The sequence below is a fragment of the Syngnathoides biaculeatus genome, chromosome 21, assembly GCF_019802595.1.
Source record: "Syngnathoides biaculeatus isolate LvHL_M chromosome 21, ASM1980259v1, whole genome shotgun sequence".
NCBI classification, from domain to species: domain Eukaryota; kingdom Metazoa; phylum Chordata; class Actinopteri; order Syngnathiformes; family Syngnathidae; genus Syngnathoides; species Syngnathoides biaculeatus.
This window is the reverse complement of record NC_084660.1, coordinates 4362082-4379812: the sequence shown is the minus strand read 5'-3', so window position 1 is coordinate 4379812 and position 17731 is coordinate 4362082. Positions and strand designations below refer to the sequence as shown.

Below are 17731 nucleotides of genomic sequence, written 5' to 3'. Positions count from 1 at the left end.
TATGGACAGCTATACCTCCTACTGTCTAACTGAGATTAAAGTAGAGAGGTGGCACATTTGCGTGGGAGGTGATTACGGCAAAGTGCTACGCAGACCGCGATGAAAATAAGCGAGCGCTCGCAGAAAACTGTGGGGGGGGGGGGGGGGTCTCTCACCTTGGTCAGCGCCTGGATCCAATCACGCCGCGTTTCCTGCGTCTCCGCGCCAATGACGAGCGACCGCGCCGACAGCAGGTACACCTCCACGGTGAACACGGCCCTGCAATGGGGGGGGGGGCATACGATACGTCTCCAAAATGCTAATGTGAGCGTGTTTGCAATTGAAATACTTCACAGACGACGGCCAGGCTCAATCTACGTGAGGGGTACAAAAGCGTAATGTTTGGAAACATCAGTGACAGACGCCACAAACCGACAGTACATGCGCTGTGAAGGCACAAATGACAACTCTGTGGCAACAACACACGGAATGGCCATCAGGAGCGAAAAGCTTCTTAGCTGGCGTTTCTGTCTGTATGCACCCGCGTTTCGCGCCCACTCTGGCTTGCAACGCGAAGGAGCAAAGGCCGCACTCCGGTTATGCTGACGGTCAGCTGCCGAGCGGGAGCTTGTGGGAGGCGGCCGAGTCGGCCCGTTCTGCGCAGCCTGTCTGGGGAATGCGTGTTTACGTGGCCCCGGCGTGACCCGGCGCCGCCTCCTCAGCAGGTGCGTCGACTGTTGTTGGACGGTGGGGGGGGATCCCAAAGGGTGAGTGAGGGGCAGCAAAGACCCGACTTATGGTCAAACGACTGACTATTCCGAGGCCGTGAATTAGCAATGTGAGGACAAAATGCAAGCGAATAGGTAAGAAGTAGAGTGAGGTGAAGCAATAGATTTGCATTCTGTGGGCACAATTTCCTATTTTGTGGCCACAAATGAGGTTATCACCCAACTGCTCAATTTTGCTTACCCAACAAGTTAATGATTCATTTGTATTCATTATAGCTGATCTGTGGCCACAAATGAGGATTTTTGTCACATTTTGTCGCCGCGAAAGTGATTTGTGGCTTTTAATATAGAAATAATGTCAGCGCAGAACACAAATTAATCAGTCAGTAGTTGAGTGAGCACAAGGAAGTACAAAGCGGAAAGGGGCTTAGATATGATCCTTGATGTACTCCCACTCCCGCCGTAAACTCCTCTGTCTCCCTTTTAACGCAACTCACAACACTCTTCTGCTGTCCTCATACATGTCCTGCACTATTCTAACATACTTCTCTGCCACTCTAGACTTTCTAATGCAGTACCACAGTTACTCTCTGGAAACCCTGTCAGAGGCTCTCTAGACGATCTACAAGGACACCGATGACCAACTTTCAGTTCCTGTAGTCATACCAATACTTTTATTCATCCTCTTGGTGCAAAATGAAATGCCGCACATTAGCTCGCGACTTGCATTTGTCCCAGGCCGGCGGCGGCGTGAAAATCGGAGTTGACCGAATGCAAGAACAGCTGGGGAGAAAGAAGGAAAAAAAAAAAAAGTGCATTATAAAGCCAGCCGAAAAGGTCACTTTGCAAGGTTTTTAAAGAGTCTGAGGGTCAGAATCGGCTGCTTTAAAAAGGCGCCTGTGAGGCAAAAGGGGCTAAAAACCTTATCAGCGCCCGACATGCTTCCTATGCATCCATCCCTCTGAAGTGGATTTGTAATATTCATAGAAGGTTTGCATCAGGGTTCGAGCTGGAATTCACTCTGTCCTCAGTGCTGTGCAAAAAAAAAAAGTGTCCCAAACGTGTGGTTTTAACTGAGGCCACTTGCGGTGCGCCCATGGATGGCCGACGGGAGCGTATCATCTGCAATATTCACGAACCGCAGACACTCATGTAAAAAAGAACAACAACAACAACAAAAAATGATTCAATTCATTTGCTAAAGTAAACGGGGCAGTTGAGGTTCGCTGTAAAACTCAACAGAAAATAGGAAAAGGACATGTCGAGTGTTTAAAGAGCGTTAACTTAATGCTAACACGGGGGGTGCAAAACGTCATATACCGGCCAACAAACTTAGCATCATTGTTGTGGTAGTTGTAGCCCTTTTAGGCACAAACAGTGAAGACAATATAACAATACTCACGGCCAAATATTCTTTCTCCTATGCAAAAAAAAAAAAAAAATCAATAAGTCACTAAGTTGTGAAACTCTTCTGTGTATATTATGGTTTTCTGTGTTATACCGCCTCCTGGTGGTCAAGGCGCACACAGCAGAAGGAGCGGCAAAGTATGAATGGGCATTGAAGCATGAAATTACGATGCACCGACTATTTCATTCCTTACATGAAGTACATTTCAAATCTGTACTCTTTTTTTTTTTCTTTTTCTTTTTTCTGATCCACTTCCACGTAGAAAGAATCCAGAAGTTTTCTCCTGGAGCAACTTTTTAACTGAATTCCAGGTGGGAGGGGGAGGCAGGACGCGTTCGGCAGAGTAAACAGGAAATACAGCACTCGTAATGCCCTGATAGGTCAGCGTTAAAGTGAATCATGCGCAAGCCAGAGATATGCTAATGCAACAAACGTCGCACGGAGGAAAAATGACACAGAAGTCTGTGTTTACTTGGAGGGGGAAGGGGGGCGGGGGGGGGGGTATGTCGATGTTGGAGCGCGATGCTCTATAATGCGTGATTTACATCGGCAGTCAAATCTGCTGCAGTCCAATAAATGAGAAGAAATGCTTCCAAGTGCCCGAGCTGAGTGTGCGCTCTGGAAATTAGCCGTTGAAATTGGCGTTAATGGACATTATGGCCGTAGTCGGGTGGGGGGGGGGGGTCAAATTTGTGCTCATGGGCCACAAACGGTCCGGTCCGTTCCAGAGAATTGAAAGGCTCAAGAGCCCCGTTGCATTCTTTTTTCTTTTAATTCCAATCTTTTGCTCTATTTTACTAATTAAATGTCACAGGTCGATTTTACCTCTTTTAAATTGTTAATTATCACATGATAAAAGCGGTGAATTTTTTTTTTCATGTCTGATTAATGGGGGGGGGGATGATAAATCAACATAATCATTTGTTGCAGATGAAATAATTAGTTGATTGGTGTACTGTAAATTTAAATACCTTACACATATTACAATAAAACTGTAATGTTTGAGATTGATTTGACTTTAAGAAACCTTTGCTTCTTAATTAGAATACGATTGAAGCGAGCCAAAACGTGATCTTCTCGTGGAACTAATTCGTAGCTTCAATTTGGCCGCTTGTACCCACGTACCCTGCTCCGGTCATCCTCTCGGCGTTGCTGATGGCCAGGCTGACCACGTCGGCGACGGCCACCCGGCCCGCCGCCGTCGGGCTCTGCGCGCTCTCGTAGTACGTCAGGAAGCCGCCTTCCAGCGTGCACCAGCGACGCGCCGTGTCTGCGTAGAACAGATTTTATAGAGCGGTTTTAGTGGATTAGCATTCAGGCCATCAATTGCAGTCCGCTCATACGACAATTGAGCCCAATGTGACGGTGGTTTATTTGTGTTGAACAATATATTAAAATCCCGAAATGTGACATGAGTTTCTGATTGTGTACATGCTAGATGCACGGCATTGGTGTATATAAACCCATCCAAGTACCTCACTGCTTTGCAACCATTTTGTGCCATCTACAGAATATCACAGTTCATCTGGAAAATATAAAATGGTATTTCTCCAAAATATATGGTTGGTGTTTTTTTTTTAAATCTCTCTGGAAAATATACGACTTGATGAACAATAGATGACTCCAATCGGATTTTTTCTCCCCCCCAAGTGTGCCCCTCATCCTCCGTGTAAATTTTGGATTGCTTTGCTCTACTTTTCAAATAAAAATGTAAATTTCGGAACGGGATGCCACTTGATTCCGCCACTCCTTGCAATCAAAACCGCATTGTCTTTGGCGACCCCTCTGACTGGGCGAATTACACATCCAATGAGAATGAAGTTCAGGCACAGGCACCTAATTTTGGATTTTCAAAGTCACTGTGCCATCTGTTTCTTTCTCTCTTTGTTGTGCTGCAAACAAACACGCTCACACGGAGAAAAACAAACCCGACGTGCCACCCGTCGCCCCAAAGTTTCCACTGGATTCATCTCATGAATATGCTAATTCTTCCGCCAACTGTGCGCGACGCTTGTGAAGAAGCGGATGGCGTCCCAATAAAAGTGCCTGCAACTGGCTTTTTCAAGGAAAAGGATGTGAGAAGCACAAGGACGCCATTCACCCTTGCGCTGCCTCTCAGTGTGCCCCCCCCGACAGCCCCCCTTTCTGTGTCAAAATAGGACAGACTTTAAAAACTGCAACGTGGCTACTGGCTTTGGTGTTTTTGGAAAGAAAAAAAAAAAAAAACAAATGTACTTCTCGGAGAATAAAACGCAAAATCAGGGCATCAGCTCGAGCCTTGCAGCAAAGCCGGGATGCAACTTTTGATTTGGAAAACAGACGTTTTACTTGAAAACATTATTCTCGGAACATGAGGATGTCAGCCTGCAAAAAACAAACAAACAAAAGATTATTGTTTTTTGGGAACATATACAAATCTTGAATCTGTATCTGACTTTTTCATATATATATATATATATATATATATTACCTCTAAATTTGAAAATATATGACTGCTGTTCTCATATCGTAAATGCAGTACTTTTTCCTCCAAAATAGACATTTTTTTCCATGTAAATCTTTTTTTCTCTGGATTTACAACTTGAATCTGAAAAGTCTTTTCGTGACTCTTTTGCCGTTTATTTTTTTTTTTTGTGTGTGTGTGTTAATTTATAGTACAACTGTGACATGGCTACTTGCTGTGAGGAAAAATCCCTCAGAGAATAAAACGCTAATAGCAGCTGCTAAAGATTCATCATTTGGAGGCGCAACCAGGCATGCAGCGCCGGAGAGCAGCAGTGCGATATTTAAAGCCGTCGCCGATGACGACGTGCTCCGGCGCTAACGCGTCCCCGGATTCTTGCACTTTAAGAAAAAAATGTCACGTCGGTCTTTTTCGCTCGCGAGGGCGTCTCGAAGCGCTCATTCTGCACACATTTCCGCTTGGCTCCCTCTGTCCCCGTTCTAATAACCAAATTTGTAATAATCACAAGTCTCACGCCGTGGTCGTCTTAAGAGGCGCGCTTGATTTCCCAACAGCTCTGCCTCGTCTTATTGAGGACTTTAAATTATGTATGAATTCATGTGTTGGCAAGTGGAACGCGGGTCGGTGAAGCGAGGGCAAAAAAATGGCAGCCTTAATCAGGGTTCGCGCGTACCGAAAATCAGGCCAAGTATGAGAATTTTCAGGCCTGATTATCGGGTGTGTCTGAAAGTTTATCGTGGCGTGTGTTAAGAGTGATTTTTTTTTTCCCCCTCCACAGATCTGCTCGGAAAACGGTTGTGATCGGAAGGAAATGTTACACGCGGTATTGGTCCGAATTTAATTCAATCAAAGTCAGCAAAAATGCGATTATCAGATGACTCTAAAAGATTATCCTGACGGATTACCATACTAGAGAGAGTTTTCCGCACCGGAAAGCGGTCGGGCCAACAATTGTAAACGTTAAATCCGTTCGATATTGACTATCGCATATTGTACTGGACTGGTTACTTTGAGAGAATGTACGTCGTCTACCAAGTCATTCTTCACATGACAAATGGCAAAGAGAAGAGTTTGCGTGCTAACATTTAGCCTAGCTTCTTGTATGACTTCTGTCCCAAATCCCTGTGCCATCACATTGCCCCTCACAGCTCAATCTTAGTATTTAATACAGACAAAATTATTTGTGTGGTGGGTGCGCCACATTGGTCACCTGCAGCCGTAAGGGCGCCCCTCGGGCTGTGCGGGGTCACTCACATTTTAAAAATCAGTTAAGAAGTTAAAAAAAACAACCAAAAAAAAAGTAAAAAAAAAAAAAAAAAAAAAAAAAAAAATCGGTACGTGGCGTACAAATGGCCTTGGCTTTATTCCCCGATTTTTATCAAGGGATGCCAGCGGCTTTGTACAACAGCACAAGAGTGGGAACAATAGCACCTGATTTGCAATCAAGCAGCTGTTCCCCTTCCACACAGCGAGACCCCCTTGGCGGCCACGGGGGTCCGCCAGACTCGCCCACCGCAGATGAAATCTGCGTCTTGCTCGGCTCCAAAATGGGCCAATTAGCTCGCGCCAGAAGACGGGAGGCTCCCGTTGGAATTTTTACAACACGAACGTCTATTTGGGTTAATCTCTCACTTTGTGACGTTCGATAAATGCTTAAGTGTGCAAAATGAGTCTGCTGATGAGACTAATCAGCGCAATCAATACGGCCATTAAGCCCACCCGTTGTTCATCAAGATTTAAGAATAAAGCGGTTTACTGCCAAGTTTGCTGTCAAGTTGGGTCCGGACCAAACTGGAATTGACCGGCACCAACTTTGCATCAGCGCTCATTAGAAAAACAGACGGCACCAAAATCTCGCTCTTTAGCCGCCCTTCCCTCCCGCCAATCATCTGCCAATCTCCTCATCAGCGATGAAGACATCGGCAGGACGGCTCGTCAGCGAGCTTGAAATGAAAATTGGAGACGACGAAGGGATTGCAAGTCCGAGGCAAAATTACAGGTGAACCCTCGCTCAAATTGCGGAATAACCCTTGCCATTTCTTTGAGACTTCCTTTTTACACCACACAACACAATGTCTTGTACACACGCCGTGGCAAAGAAAGTTTTTATTAAGCCCTCCGTGAATGACGAAAATCCGGAGTGCATCTACAGACCAAATCAAATCACGAGTCACCGGACTCAGAGCAGCACTTCTTCGTATTTGAAGAAGTCGCCGAGACTTTTTGCGTGCGACTGATGACAGACACGGCCGCCGAGTTTTGCGGTGATCAGCGCGACCGGTGCGTGGCCAAGTTTCAATCGCTCCCGATCCACTCGGGAGTACCCTGGATAGGATAGGTCGCCATTTTGTTTGAGTGTAGGTTATCCGTATCGTGCCCATTGTGTATCCCACAACGCATCTTGAAAAGTGGTTAACAATCGATGGCCAAATCTCACTTACAGTAAAATGCTTTCCCATTCTTGGGGTTTATGATTCGAGTTTCACGCACCAGATTAATTCACGAGAGGAGGTTCGAGAACGATCTTTCATCACGGAGCGCGCCGACACAAAGCACTTTGTTCGTATCCATTTAAAACCCGCAACTTAAAATATGACCGTGTCACGGATGAACGTGTTTATTTGTGCAGTACGCGTCGGAGGCGGTAAATCTGGCGGGTAATCTGCTACGTTGTAACTATGCCACAGCGGTGTGGTAATTAACGGCTTGCGCAATTAGTCCTCGAACGCAATTTATCATTTGATGTCGCGAAACGTGGAGTCCACCGTGTCGTCGGCGATGAGGGAACAATACTCTCTCTGCACGGCCTCTGTCCTGACATAGTGTACGTATAAGATGTTGAGATCCGTGTTCATCTCCCCAAAAAGAACCCCACCCCCATCCCTCGAGGGAAGCATCCAAGACAGCTCCCTCCCCCAATTAACCAGGGCCCGTGGGACACTCCAGCTGCTCGGAAAGGTGGGACCACAAGGAAGTGCAGCGGCTGAGGGAGCTGCGAGTCGACTGGAGTCGGAATTTTTAACGGAAACTTTGGGAAGTACTGTAGCCTTTTTTTTTGGGGGGGGGGGGGGTAAAGGTTATCTTCAGTGAACACCTGCTGCGAGCAGATTTTTAAATCAATCTTTTTTTTGAATGGGCCTTCAAAGTATACAGGCCAAGTCCGAATTGGCTTCAGAGTAGTACAACTTTGTGCCACAACGCGCCGGGGCAGCGCTGAGATCTTTGTAGGTTGTTGCTGCTCTGTAATCGTTTGAAAACTGAGTCTTCTTTTCCTCAAATCTGCTAATCTGTCATTTCTTGACAGTGACTGAGTTAGAACACCTGCTAAAGATTGCCTTGAAACGTGCTTGAAGACATTCAAATGCGTTTAAAGTGTCCGGGAGGGAGAACTGTGTCCATTTTAAATTGCGTTTCACTTTATTTATTATTTACTTGGTATCGCCAACAATGGCTGCCGTCAATGAGCGCCGCCAGCTTCTGTTTGAGCTCCAGAGGACGTTCATTGATTGTTGTGACCCGAGTGTTTGGTGTCGGGATTAAACGATTGCTAGCTTGACAGCTGACGTTGCCGACACCGATTGATCGATGAGTGCTTAACTGCAGCGGACCCGAGCCCAGCGCGCGCTTCATCGGGGGCCCGGCTGACGAATTGACGGCACTCGTCGGCGCCGCCCCGGCGCGCGGACGCTCACCGTCTCCTCTGCGGCGATCCGGAGGTGTCCTGCCGTGGCCCGGGGAGATGTAGAGGAAGCCGTCCATGAAGGGAGACGCTTCGGACGGGGTCTTCTCCGACCGCCGGTCAAATGTCGGGAAATCTGTTCCAGGAGTAGATCATGATGAGAAATCCAATGTTGATGTGCCATTCTATGCTTTTCTCAAACATGACCTATTTTTCCAAATATGACCTTGAAACGCCACCTTGTGGTGCAGTCCATTGGTTTGTCAAGAGATTTTGAACAGGTTCAATTGATCATTACACTTTTGGACACACAAACAACATTGACATCTTCAGAATTTTGGACTTTTACATGTAACGGTCACTTATATAGGTTGCCGTATAAAGCAATATTGTCTACATTCAACCAATTGCCTAAATTTTTCATTTTGGTCAACATGGCGTGGTGTGACCATCAACCATTTTTACTTACATTTCGCTGTGTTTTGTCATCAGTTTATGATTTGTTTTCTATGGGATTACTTCTGTGGGATTACTTCCGAAACACTCGATGACTTTAATCCACATTATTTGAGGAAACACCCAAGGGTCCCGTCGGTACATTGATTAAAAATCGCAATGAGATGCTGTATATTACTTTGAGAAAAATCATTACATTACATTTCCGCAAAAGTCGCCTTGCCAAGATTGTGCATCACGTCTACTGTAGCTCCCCAAATCCATGGAGATGCTAAAACCACATACATGTCAGAAATCCGTGCACTCGCTCCCAAACATTCACGTTATTGGAACGTAAACAAGCCGGCGTATGTGCTGTAACAAGCGTGGAGTGCGAGTCTTCCAAAACAGCCCCCGCAGGCCACTAAAGCTGGCCTCGCTTAAGATGGGACTGCGATGTCTGCGGGGGCGTCGGCGGAAGAGTCTGGCCCGCGCCGATTGGCTGCGTCCCCAGCGAAGGGAAGGTGACATGATCGAGTGCTCAATTAGCCATCTGGTCGCCCCTGGCAACTGCCGGAACGCGCCACCCCGCAAGCGGCGGACGGCGGGGCGACGAAGACGCCGCAAGACGCGAGAATCGGCCGCACATAATTGGATACATGCGTAAGGCGGGGTGAGTCCTCATGATAACATAGAAGGCAAACCTTCGGGAATAAAATAAAATAAAATAATAGACCGGGACGCTCAAACAGTTGCGGGGACGATGGGACTTCTGATCAAAACCGAAAAAAAAAAAACCACTACAATAAAGAGTTCTGCGCGCTTGGACTTGAAACTTGCGTTGTTATTGAGGTGCCTGGAGATTCATGCATCGGCGTGTGGTGCCTTTCAAAATAGTGTGAGACAAACATGCTAACCACTCCGCAGACATAAAATACAAATTCAAAATGACGACTGCACATAAATATATAAACACGTCGGCATTCCTTGTGCCCCGTTTAAATTCGCCTTTAATGTAGTAATGTCACCATTTAACGGCCGCGCTGCGGCAACTCCAAAGACGGACGTTTACGCCGCAGTCTTCCCCCCCCCCCCCCCAAATTATTTTTGTCTCACCCTCCAAGCGCCACACAGTCTGTCAACAGCCATCGCTGCGCTCGCGCCGTCGATATTAACAAACGTGGTCGCACGTTCGCCGCGCCAAAACAGAGCCCCCGCACGGGCTCTCGAGATGTGTAGAAAACGACATCTTCATTTTGCACCTTGTGCGAGAATCTTTCAAATTTATTCTATCATGAGCCTTCGTTTGTTTGTTTTTTTTTTAGGTCCAGTTGAAAAAAAAAAAATGGGTCTTTATATGTAACATTTGGGACTGAAACGCGCAAAGAAATACAACCTTAGAAGCTCAAAATGTAAAGTGTGGAGGCACTGTGTCTTTCAAGCCAACCCCGGAGGTTTCCCAAAACACGACGTCAGGCGCCCACCGCCCCTTTTGCCGTTAAGCGGGGTGCGGATATGCAAACGAGCACGCTCCTGACAATATCCCAAGGTGCTCCGGGGCGAGCAGGTGCAGACGTGAGAACCAGGCCCGTGGGGTCTTCGGGGGGGGGGGGGATTCAAATGAGCCGCAGCACTGGGACAGGAAAGTGCGGAGGCTCAACGTGGAGATTTGCTCGAGCACAATATGGGATTTTTGAGGTGTCTTGACAAGTAACTTTTAGCTATGACATAGCAACCTAATCCAGAATTACTACCACAAGTTGTCGGATGGCGACAATATCACGACTGGGCCGACATGCCACTTGCTGGGTGCGAGTGATGGCGTCACTTAACACTGATTTTTTTTTGCCACGAATGACTTCTGACGTGCACAAAAAGTCAACCCCCCACACTCTCATTTTCTTCTATTCTTCATGAGACAACGTTGAAGAAATGACACTTTGCAACAATGTAAAGCATTCCATGCACGCCACGTACAACAGTGGAAATTGACCGATTTCCTGTCCTTTCTAAATTATTGAATACGCAGCCGTTAATGTCTGGCAAATTGGTCCAAATTGGGCTCAAGTTCCCAAAGCTGTCAGCCTTCACCAGTTAACATGGATATTTGACTTCTCATACCGTCAATGGCAGTGAATGTGTTTTTAACCTGAATACCGGCTGACGGGCCTACTTGCGTATTTACCCAGTAGCCTGTTCTGATGCAGGAACTCCATCTGCAGCCTTTGGCCGGCGCGTTGGGCCAGGAGGTACGGCGTGGTGCAGGTCGGGTCCCCAGTGGCGCACATAACATCTGCCCCGCTGAACACCAGTTCCATGGTCCGCAGCACGTCGGGCGACACCACGGCGGCGCTCAGCGCCTGGACGCACATCAAACGAGGCACGCGAGTGGACTTCTTGCATCCTGCCACCTCCCCCACCCCCCGGGTTGACAGTCTTTAATAATGCACGCGCAAGATTATCATTTTTCTGACACAAATCAAATTCATGCCGCTGTGCGGCTTTGCCGTTGCAAAAGTCGTTCACGCACGTCCACTTGCCACTTTGGGATCAACTCATAAAAATGGCACAACACCCAACTCCCGGCTCTCGTTTTGTGACATAAAAATGAGAACAACGTAAGTCACTGCATTTTTTTTTCCCAACCATTAACGTGGCCTGTAACCTGCCTAAATCAGTCGTTGAAAAAGTTAGTAAAACAACTGAGATAATGGGGTTGGACAAGTGTCTTATACATAGCATGCGGCCGAGTTGAGAATGAACCAATTTCATTCAAACGACTGTTAACCTGCCACCATTTCAAATGCTTCTGACTCACCGCAAATAGAGTTCAGATGTTCTAGTAGGCTTTTTGGGGCTCAGGTCAGGGCTTCCTTTTTCTTTTTGACCTGTCACAGTCACAGCTTTGCAAGCAAAAATTCTCCAGGAAAAAAAAAAAACGTACATGTGTCACAATTTGGAATCTTGTGAAGGGCTCCTCCTCTGTTCTAACAAGATCACAGAAAAATGTTGAAGCTCAACTGACGCAGAAGCTCGAGCCATTAAAAGCCTGACTGAGGCCAAAGATTCGGAAAAGAAAAAGAAGAAAAAAAAAAACCCACCACTGCAAGAATCCATAAAAGTTTAGGATGAAGCTCAGCTTTGCTGATCTCAAAAGAGAAGTTAAAATAAGATCACATTTTAATACCTTCTGCGCGAGTCATTAAATCTCAAATCCCTTTTGGGAGAAAATAAGGAGCGGGGTGGGAGGGGGAATAGAGCGATGACGAGCAGGACAAACGGGGCGCATTAAATGTAACGAAAACGTTTCAAATAGGTGAAACAACGGCAATATTGAAGGTAAAAATTGACTTGCCGCGTTTGGTGACGTGTCAGTGTTGCCTCCACGAGGTAAAACGCTTCCATTGTCAGGCCACAAGACGTGGAAGACGGGAAATGATGACAACTTTGGATGCAGGCATTTTACAAACATCGTGAGCGGCAGCGGGCTCTGGCAGCCGTACTTCCCATGATGCTTTGCGAATACTTTGGTGTCTTCCACCGACAAACCAACTATACTGTACCTGATGCGCTAAGACAAAGTTTTAAAAAAAAAAAAAAACACCCTTTTGTCTGATGTAATTGTTTTTCCAGATAGACAAACTTTTATAAACACAAAAGCGTCGGCGAGTGCTTTGTTAAAAGGGTTCATGCGTCACGGCGACGAGAATAAAGGCGAGATAAAAGCCAGGCGGGAATGCGCTCTGACCGGGGAAAACATCGGCCCCTCCGTATCCGTCCCTTCCCATCAATCCGCTCCATTGATGCGACATTGCGGACGATGACCCGCGACAAAGCGGATCCACCGGCAGACGCGCCGAATCTCAACGAGCAACCTTTTCCCTTTCATCCGAGCTGGCCCCCCCGAGTAAGGGCGGCGGCATCGATCGGGGCCCGAGCGAGGCTGTGCACAAAGGGCTTATTGATAAAACAACTGAAATAACGACAAGATGTTGGCAAAAGGCCACCTAAAGTACAGTCGTGCCTTAACTTGGGAGTTTAATTTGCGCCGTGACCAGCCTCTGAATTTGGGCTTTTCAGTTTGACTCGAAGCTGTCATCATCCAAATTAGCTGCATTACGCTGGCAAACTTTCGGAAAACAGAGTTACGTGATTTGTTTTATGTAGAACTTGGAGCAGTATCTACAGTAAATCAGGGGTGCCCAGAGTTTTTTACCCCAAGATCTACTTTACTTCTCACGAGCTGCCGACGACCGTTTTAAGGTTAATGTTATGTTGCCTCCAATATTTAAAATACAGAATTAGCTTTTTGTGCACTGTACTTGTGCTTTCATCCTGGATCAGGCTGTGCCAAGGTGGAATTTGAAAAATGACACACCATCTCATCCTGCACTTTCTACTTTGGCTTCAGACCAGACCTTTCCCACTCGGAAAAGAGGAAATCTGGTCCAGTTGAAACACTTTTTCTTCAATTATTCACCTACTCCAACAGTCATTGCATCTTAAAACAACAGCATTTCTTTTTTTTAGCTTTCTCCGTTAATACCCAAAGTAAACATAAGCAGCATGTCTAGCTCGTCTTTGCTCTACGTTGCCCAGACTGTGTTGCTAACTAAAGCAGCGGTGGTGGATGCTGTCATTATAAAACACATTGATGGGCTACGTAAGTACTTTAAAGTTTGTAATTATGAGTTTACATCTTTAAGAGCAGGGGGGGTGGGGGGGGTTTGTTTTGCACAGGTGTCGTCGTTAGCAAAGCAAATTTGTTTATAGAGCGCAATTCATAAGTCAACTCAATGCGCTTCACATGATACTTGAATTTAAAGATAAATATTAACAAAGGGAAAAATAAAAATAAAATCAGAATTTAAACGCCAACACATGGGTCAGCTCGTGCGTCCGACGCCGTCCGGCCCGATTCTGCGTCATCTTTGCGAGATGACCTTCTGTGCCTCAGCAATTACTGCAGCCACTGGAGGGATTTGTGTGTGCGTAATGACACAAGGAGGTCCTTGGATACCTTCTTCTCTAGGTCAGGCGGCCTGCCGAGACTCGGCAGAGGTCGCCGGGATATGAGCTCCTAATGGGGACCGTGGGAATAGGCGAGGAAGCGGGCGAAGAGAGCAATCCGACGAGGAAACAAAAGAAGTTCCAAGTGTGATAAAGTAGCGAGCAGCGTTACATCGCTAGTCATTTCCATTAGCCCTTTAATAGAGTCCCACGTTCCATGTTAGCATTGAGCTATCAGCCCGTTGTTATTATTTCAATCCAATCATTATTTCACATCAGTTCATTTCCCTCTATTTAAGCGCCGCTTTAATGTTAACGCGACTGCGGATTACGCGGTTCAGTCACGACGGCGGGACTTGAAACTTTGTGTCAAAACTTTCCAGCGCGACTGATGTCGATTACGGAGGCACCCGGATGCAATCGGACATGAATGACTTGCGTTTCTTTTGATTCTAAAGTGAGGCTTGAAACAGTCACCCGCAATCCAGGGCTGACCCGGTGGATGCAAAACAGTCTTTGGTGTAGTCTTTGTATTCCACGAGATTCCCCCAAGGAGAAGGCTTTTGTGGAACGCTAAATAGAGATGACGGCCAACTAAGAAGAGACGTCCCATTAAATTAGCTTCGCTGGCAACGTTTACACTGAGATTTCTCTTTTGCATACATTGGTTGTGATGTATTAACGGACGCTGTGATCTTTCGGGGCTATTTTCAAGCGCTCGCGGTAGGTTGATCCCATCCAAATCTGTCGAGGCCACTTACGCGCACTTGCAGTCTCTTTTCCAAAACGATTTACGGGAAAGTCAGCTAGCAGGTGCGTCACCTACTCACAAATTGATCTGAAATTATCGGTCAGAATAAAATAAATAAAATATACCTTGTTGAGCTGCTCCAAGTCGTGAGGTCCCGCGAGGACACGTCGGTACTTCCTCTCCCGGTACTTCCTGCGGGCGAAGGTGGCGCGCTGCTCGGCCGAAGCGCCGCCGTGCAGTTCTTCCTCCGGGGGGAGATTGGCGGCCCAGAAACCGTTGGCTTTCTGGTTGCCCACGTCCAAGAAGAGCTGAGCGAGTGAAGAACGTCACGGTCAACGGGGTGTTACTATTCTGCTTAGTCCTCAAAATACTTTTGACCGAGAAGACCCAAAAGTATATTTAAAGACACAAACTGTAAGCCACGGCGCTCGACGAAATGGAAAGTTCTTGGATTCGGTACCTCCACGAGCTCGTTGCTCCAGATGCTGCTGTCCAGTTTCAGGCTCCGCACTTTGGAGACGTTGGGTCCGAGCGAGCGGTGCTGCCCTGGCGGCGCCGACAACAAACCAGACACGTTTCAGTCCCCCCGAGCGCCCCGTAATTGGGAATGAAGGGCCACAACGAGGCGCCATTAATTGCTAATGAGGCCTGAGTAATTCATTGCGCTTGCTCCTCGGACTGTTTATTCGGGCGAGGCTTCTGGCCGGAGAGAGCGCGACGCCCCGTGAATAATCCACGAGACGGGAAAATGCGGGAGATTTGTCTCAAGTGGAGCAAGCTGCCTGGCGGGAAACAAAATAAAGCAGACGGGAAAATATGGCATTCACAATAACAAGGACCGAGCCCCTGGCGCGAGTAGTTCTCAAATTTGTTTGTGTTTTTTTAGTTTTTACACTGTAGAAAATAAAAATCTGATCTCTAATTACCATGACCAACATGAAAATACAGCAGCATACTAGACCTAAGAGATCATTAAAAACATAACACCAAAGTATAAAGTGTAATATTATTGTAAGCCACTTGACATGATACAACGTTTGAACAATTAACACTAACACGCAAAATTTAAATGTACCGTTCCAAAATGTTAGATACGACTGAAATAGACTCAGGCTGCATCCTGCACTTCATTATAAGAGAATATAAATTGTGATTTAATTCAAATGCATTGTACATAAAAGTTAAAAACAGATCTGGAAGGCAAAAAAAAAAAAAAAAAAAGTTAAAAATATAACTCAGCTGTCCTGGCAGGGATTATTTTGCAATATACCACTAAAGAGTTTAATAACTTCAAGATCATTTTATAACATTACCCTTGAAATAAAGAGCTCACTATTTTAAATCAGTTGATTTTGAAAAAAGAAAAAAATGCAGGTAAAGCGCGCATCACACACATAAATTCCGCGAATAACCCCGGCTAAACTTAGCCCGCTCAATGCGCCAAAAGAATGAAGGATGTGGCCTCGTAAAGAAATTTGATTTGTTGAGAAATTTTCATCGGGATCTTCAGCTGCACAAAATGCAACTCACAAAAATGTGATTCCGAAGGAGGCAGGCGTGACGCTTCCCCTGCCGCGGCACGATTTTCAACCATCCAAACGGGGACGTGAACTCTCGTCGTCGGGGTAACAGAGACGGCACGCGTGCACCTGTGCGGCGTCCTCGCATCCGGATGCCGCTGAACCACAACAAAAGGCAAAAAGGGCATTCCCGTCACAGCGGCTCGCCCACAAAAAAGGCCAAGCTGCCACACATTTCACCCCCAATTAAAAACTTTGCCAGGGGGGGGCTCTTGTGACAGCGTGCGAGGCTTTCCTTCCTTCCTGCGGATACGTCCACTTCTGCAGAGTGGGCAAAATGAGTTTTAAAAGGCCTTCTTTTTGGGTGAGGGGTTTTTTTTTTTTTTTTTTTTTGGATCCATGTACGGTCAAAACATTTTGTTTGATTACAGAAATGTTTTAAATCATCGGAATCATACTCTAAAGTGTTATTAAAATAGAGGTAGGTTAAGTAAATTCTCTTAACATCGGTAGACCTAAAGTGTGTAATCTATTGTTTTGTTTTGTTTCTTCAGGATAACAGATTGCGCATTTTATTTTTATTTAATTGGCATTAACATTTGTAGTGGGGGGGGGGGGTCCGTGGTATAAAACTTCACCCCCTGACAGTAAAAAGTCCTTTTTTTTTTTAGGCAACGCAACGAAAGAAAATGTGACGGTCTGAAGGTTCTGCACACCAGACTATGAAAGTAAATTCCGTCTTGCAGCGAGATGATGACCAAAAAAAGCCAGCCTGGGATCGTTTCTGCCATTAGCTTACTCATTCCGTCTTCCCTCTTCCTCTTGTTCAGCGTTTCTCTTTATTGTCCGTGACATCAGAGCGCTAATTACAAGTGCGGCAAGTCATTGGTATTCCAGATGGACCGCCGCCTCATTTAAAGGGGCGCGCCACACGAGGAGAGCTTCCTCTCTTGCTGAGCGTGTCCACCAAATGTAATATTAAACACCCCGGCAAATGAAACCATTTAAGGGTGTTTGAGAAGGGATGTTGGATATCTGATGGCGAGCAATTACACAGAGGTGAGGTGAGGAATCGCATTAAAAGGGATGGCTCTCGGGCTCTGCGCGATAAGGAGGGAGGGAGGGAGGGATGAGCCCGGACGTAGACCCAGCTCTTACATAGACCAGACATTTAATTAATACGTACAAGTGCTCTGGACAGAGTGTTAAAAAAAAAAAAAAAGAAGAAAGTTGTGCGTTGACAAAACTTACAAACGCTCAGTTTGACTGATGAAAATAAATTAAAAGTTGAAGCTGAGACGGCATTAAGCGCAGCTCAGTTGTATTTAACTTTAACCTAGAATACATCTATTTGCATTCAACTTTTCAGAACACATTTTGGGCAAAAAAAGAAACAAAATTCACGTCACGTGAAACATTCAACTTACCCGCACACTTCTTACAGATGACCACGCCCAGGTTGACCGACGCCCACTCCGGCTGGGCGGCGCCGCAGTCGGCGCAGTTACGGTTGGCCTCGTTGAACCAGATCTTGTCGGCCACCTCGTAGTCGCACAGAGTCTCGGCGATGGATTCCTGAATGGCTTCGATCCACTCCAACTTCTCCTGCTCCGAGTCGGCCGCGAAGCTGCGGACGATTGACGGCAATGTGGCGTCAAACAGGACTGAGCGCGCGTCGAGGTCGGAAAACGACCGTGCGTTTTGCGTTCAGAAGAATTGAATGCAGTCTGATCATGAATTTATTTGCCGTTTGAACC

General features: G+C 46.4%; 1 protein-coding gene across 4 annotated transcripts in view; it reads right to left on the bottom strand.

Moving 5' to 3' along the window:
* arap2 (ArfGAP with RhoGAP domain, ankyrin repeat and PH domain 2) overlaps positions 1-17731 on the bottom strand; it is a 54663-nt gene that overhangs the window by 13790 nt on the left and 23142 nt on the right. For all 4 annotated transcript variants that reach the window (XM_061808845.1, XM_061808843.1, XM_061808842.1 and 1 more), the window contains exons 11-17: positions 17402-17601; positions 14915-15000; positions 14580-14762; positions 10879-11053; positions 8272-8394; positions 3241-3385; positions 156-258 (exon numbers count right to left, since the gene is read on the bottom strand). In XM_061808845.1, the coding sequence (XP_061664829.1) occupies positions 156-258; positions 3241-3385; positions 8272-8394; positions 10879-11053; positions 14580-14762; positions 14915-15000; positions 17402-17601 (1015 nt within the window). The remainder of the gene's footprint in view (positions 1-155; positions 259-3240; positions 3386-8271; positions 8395-10878; positions 11054-14579; positions 14763-14914; positions 15001-17401; positions 17602-17731) is intronic.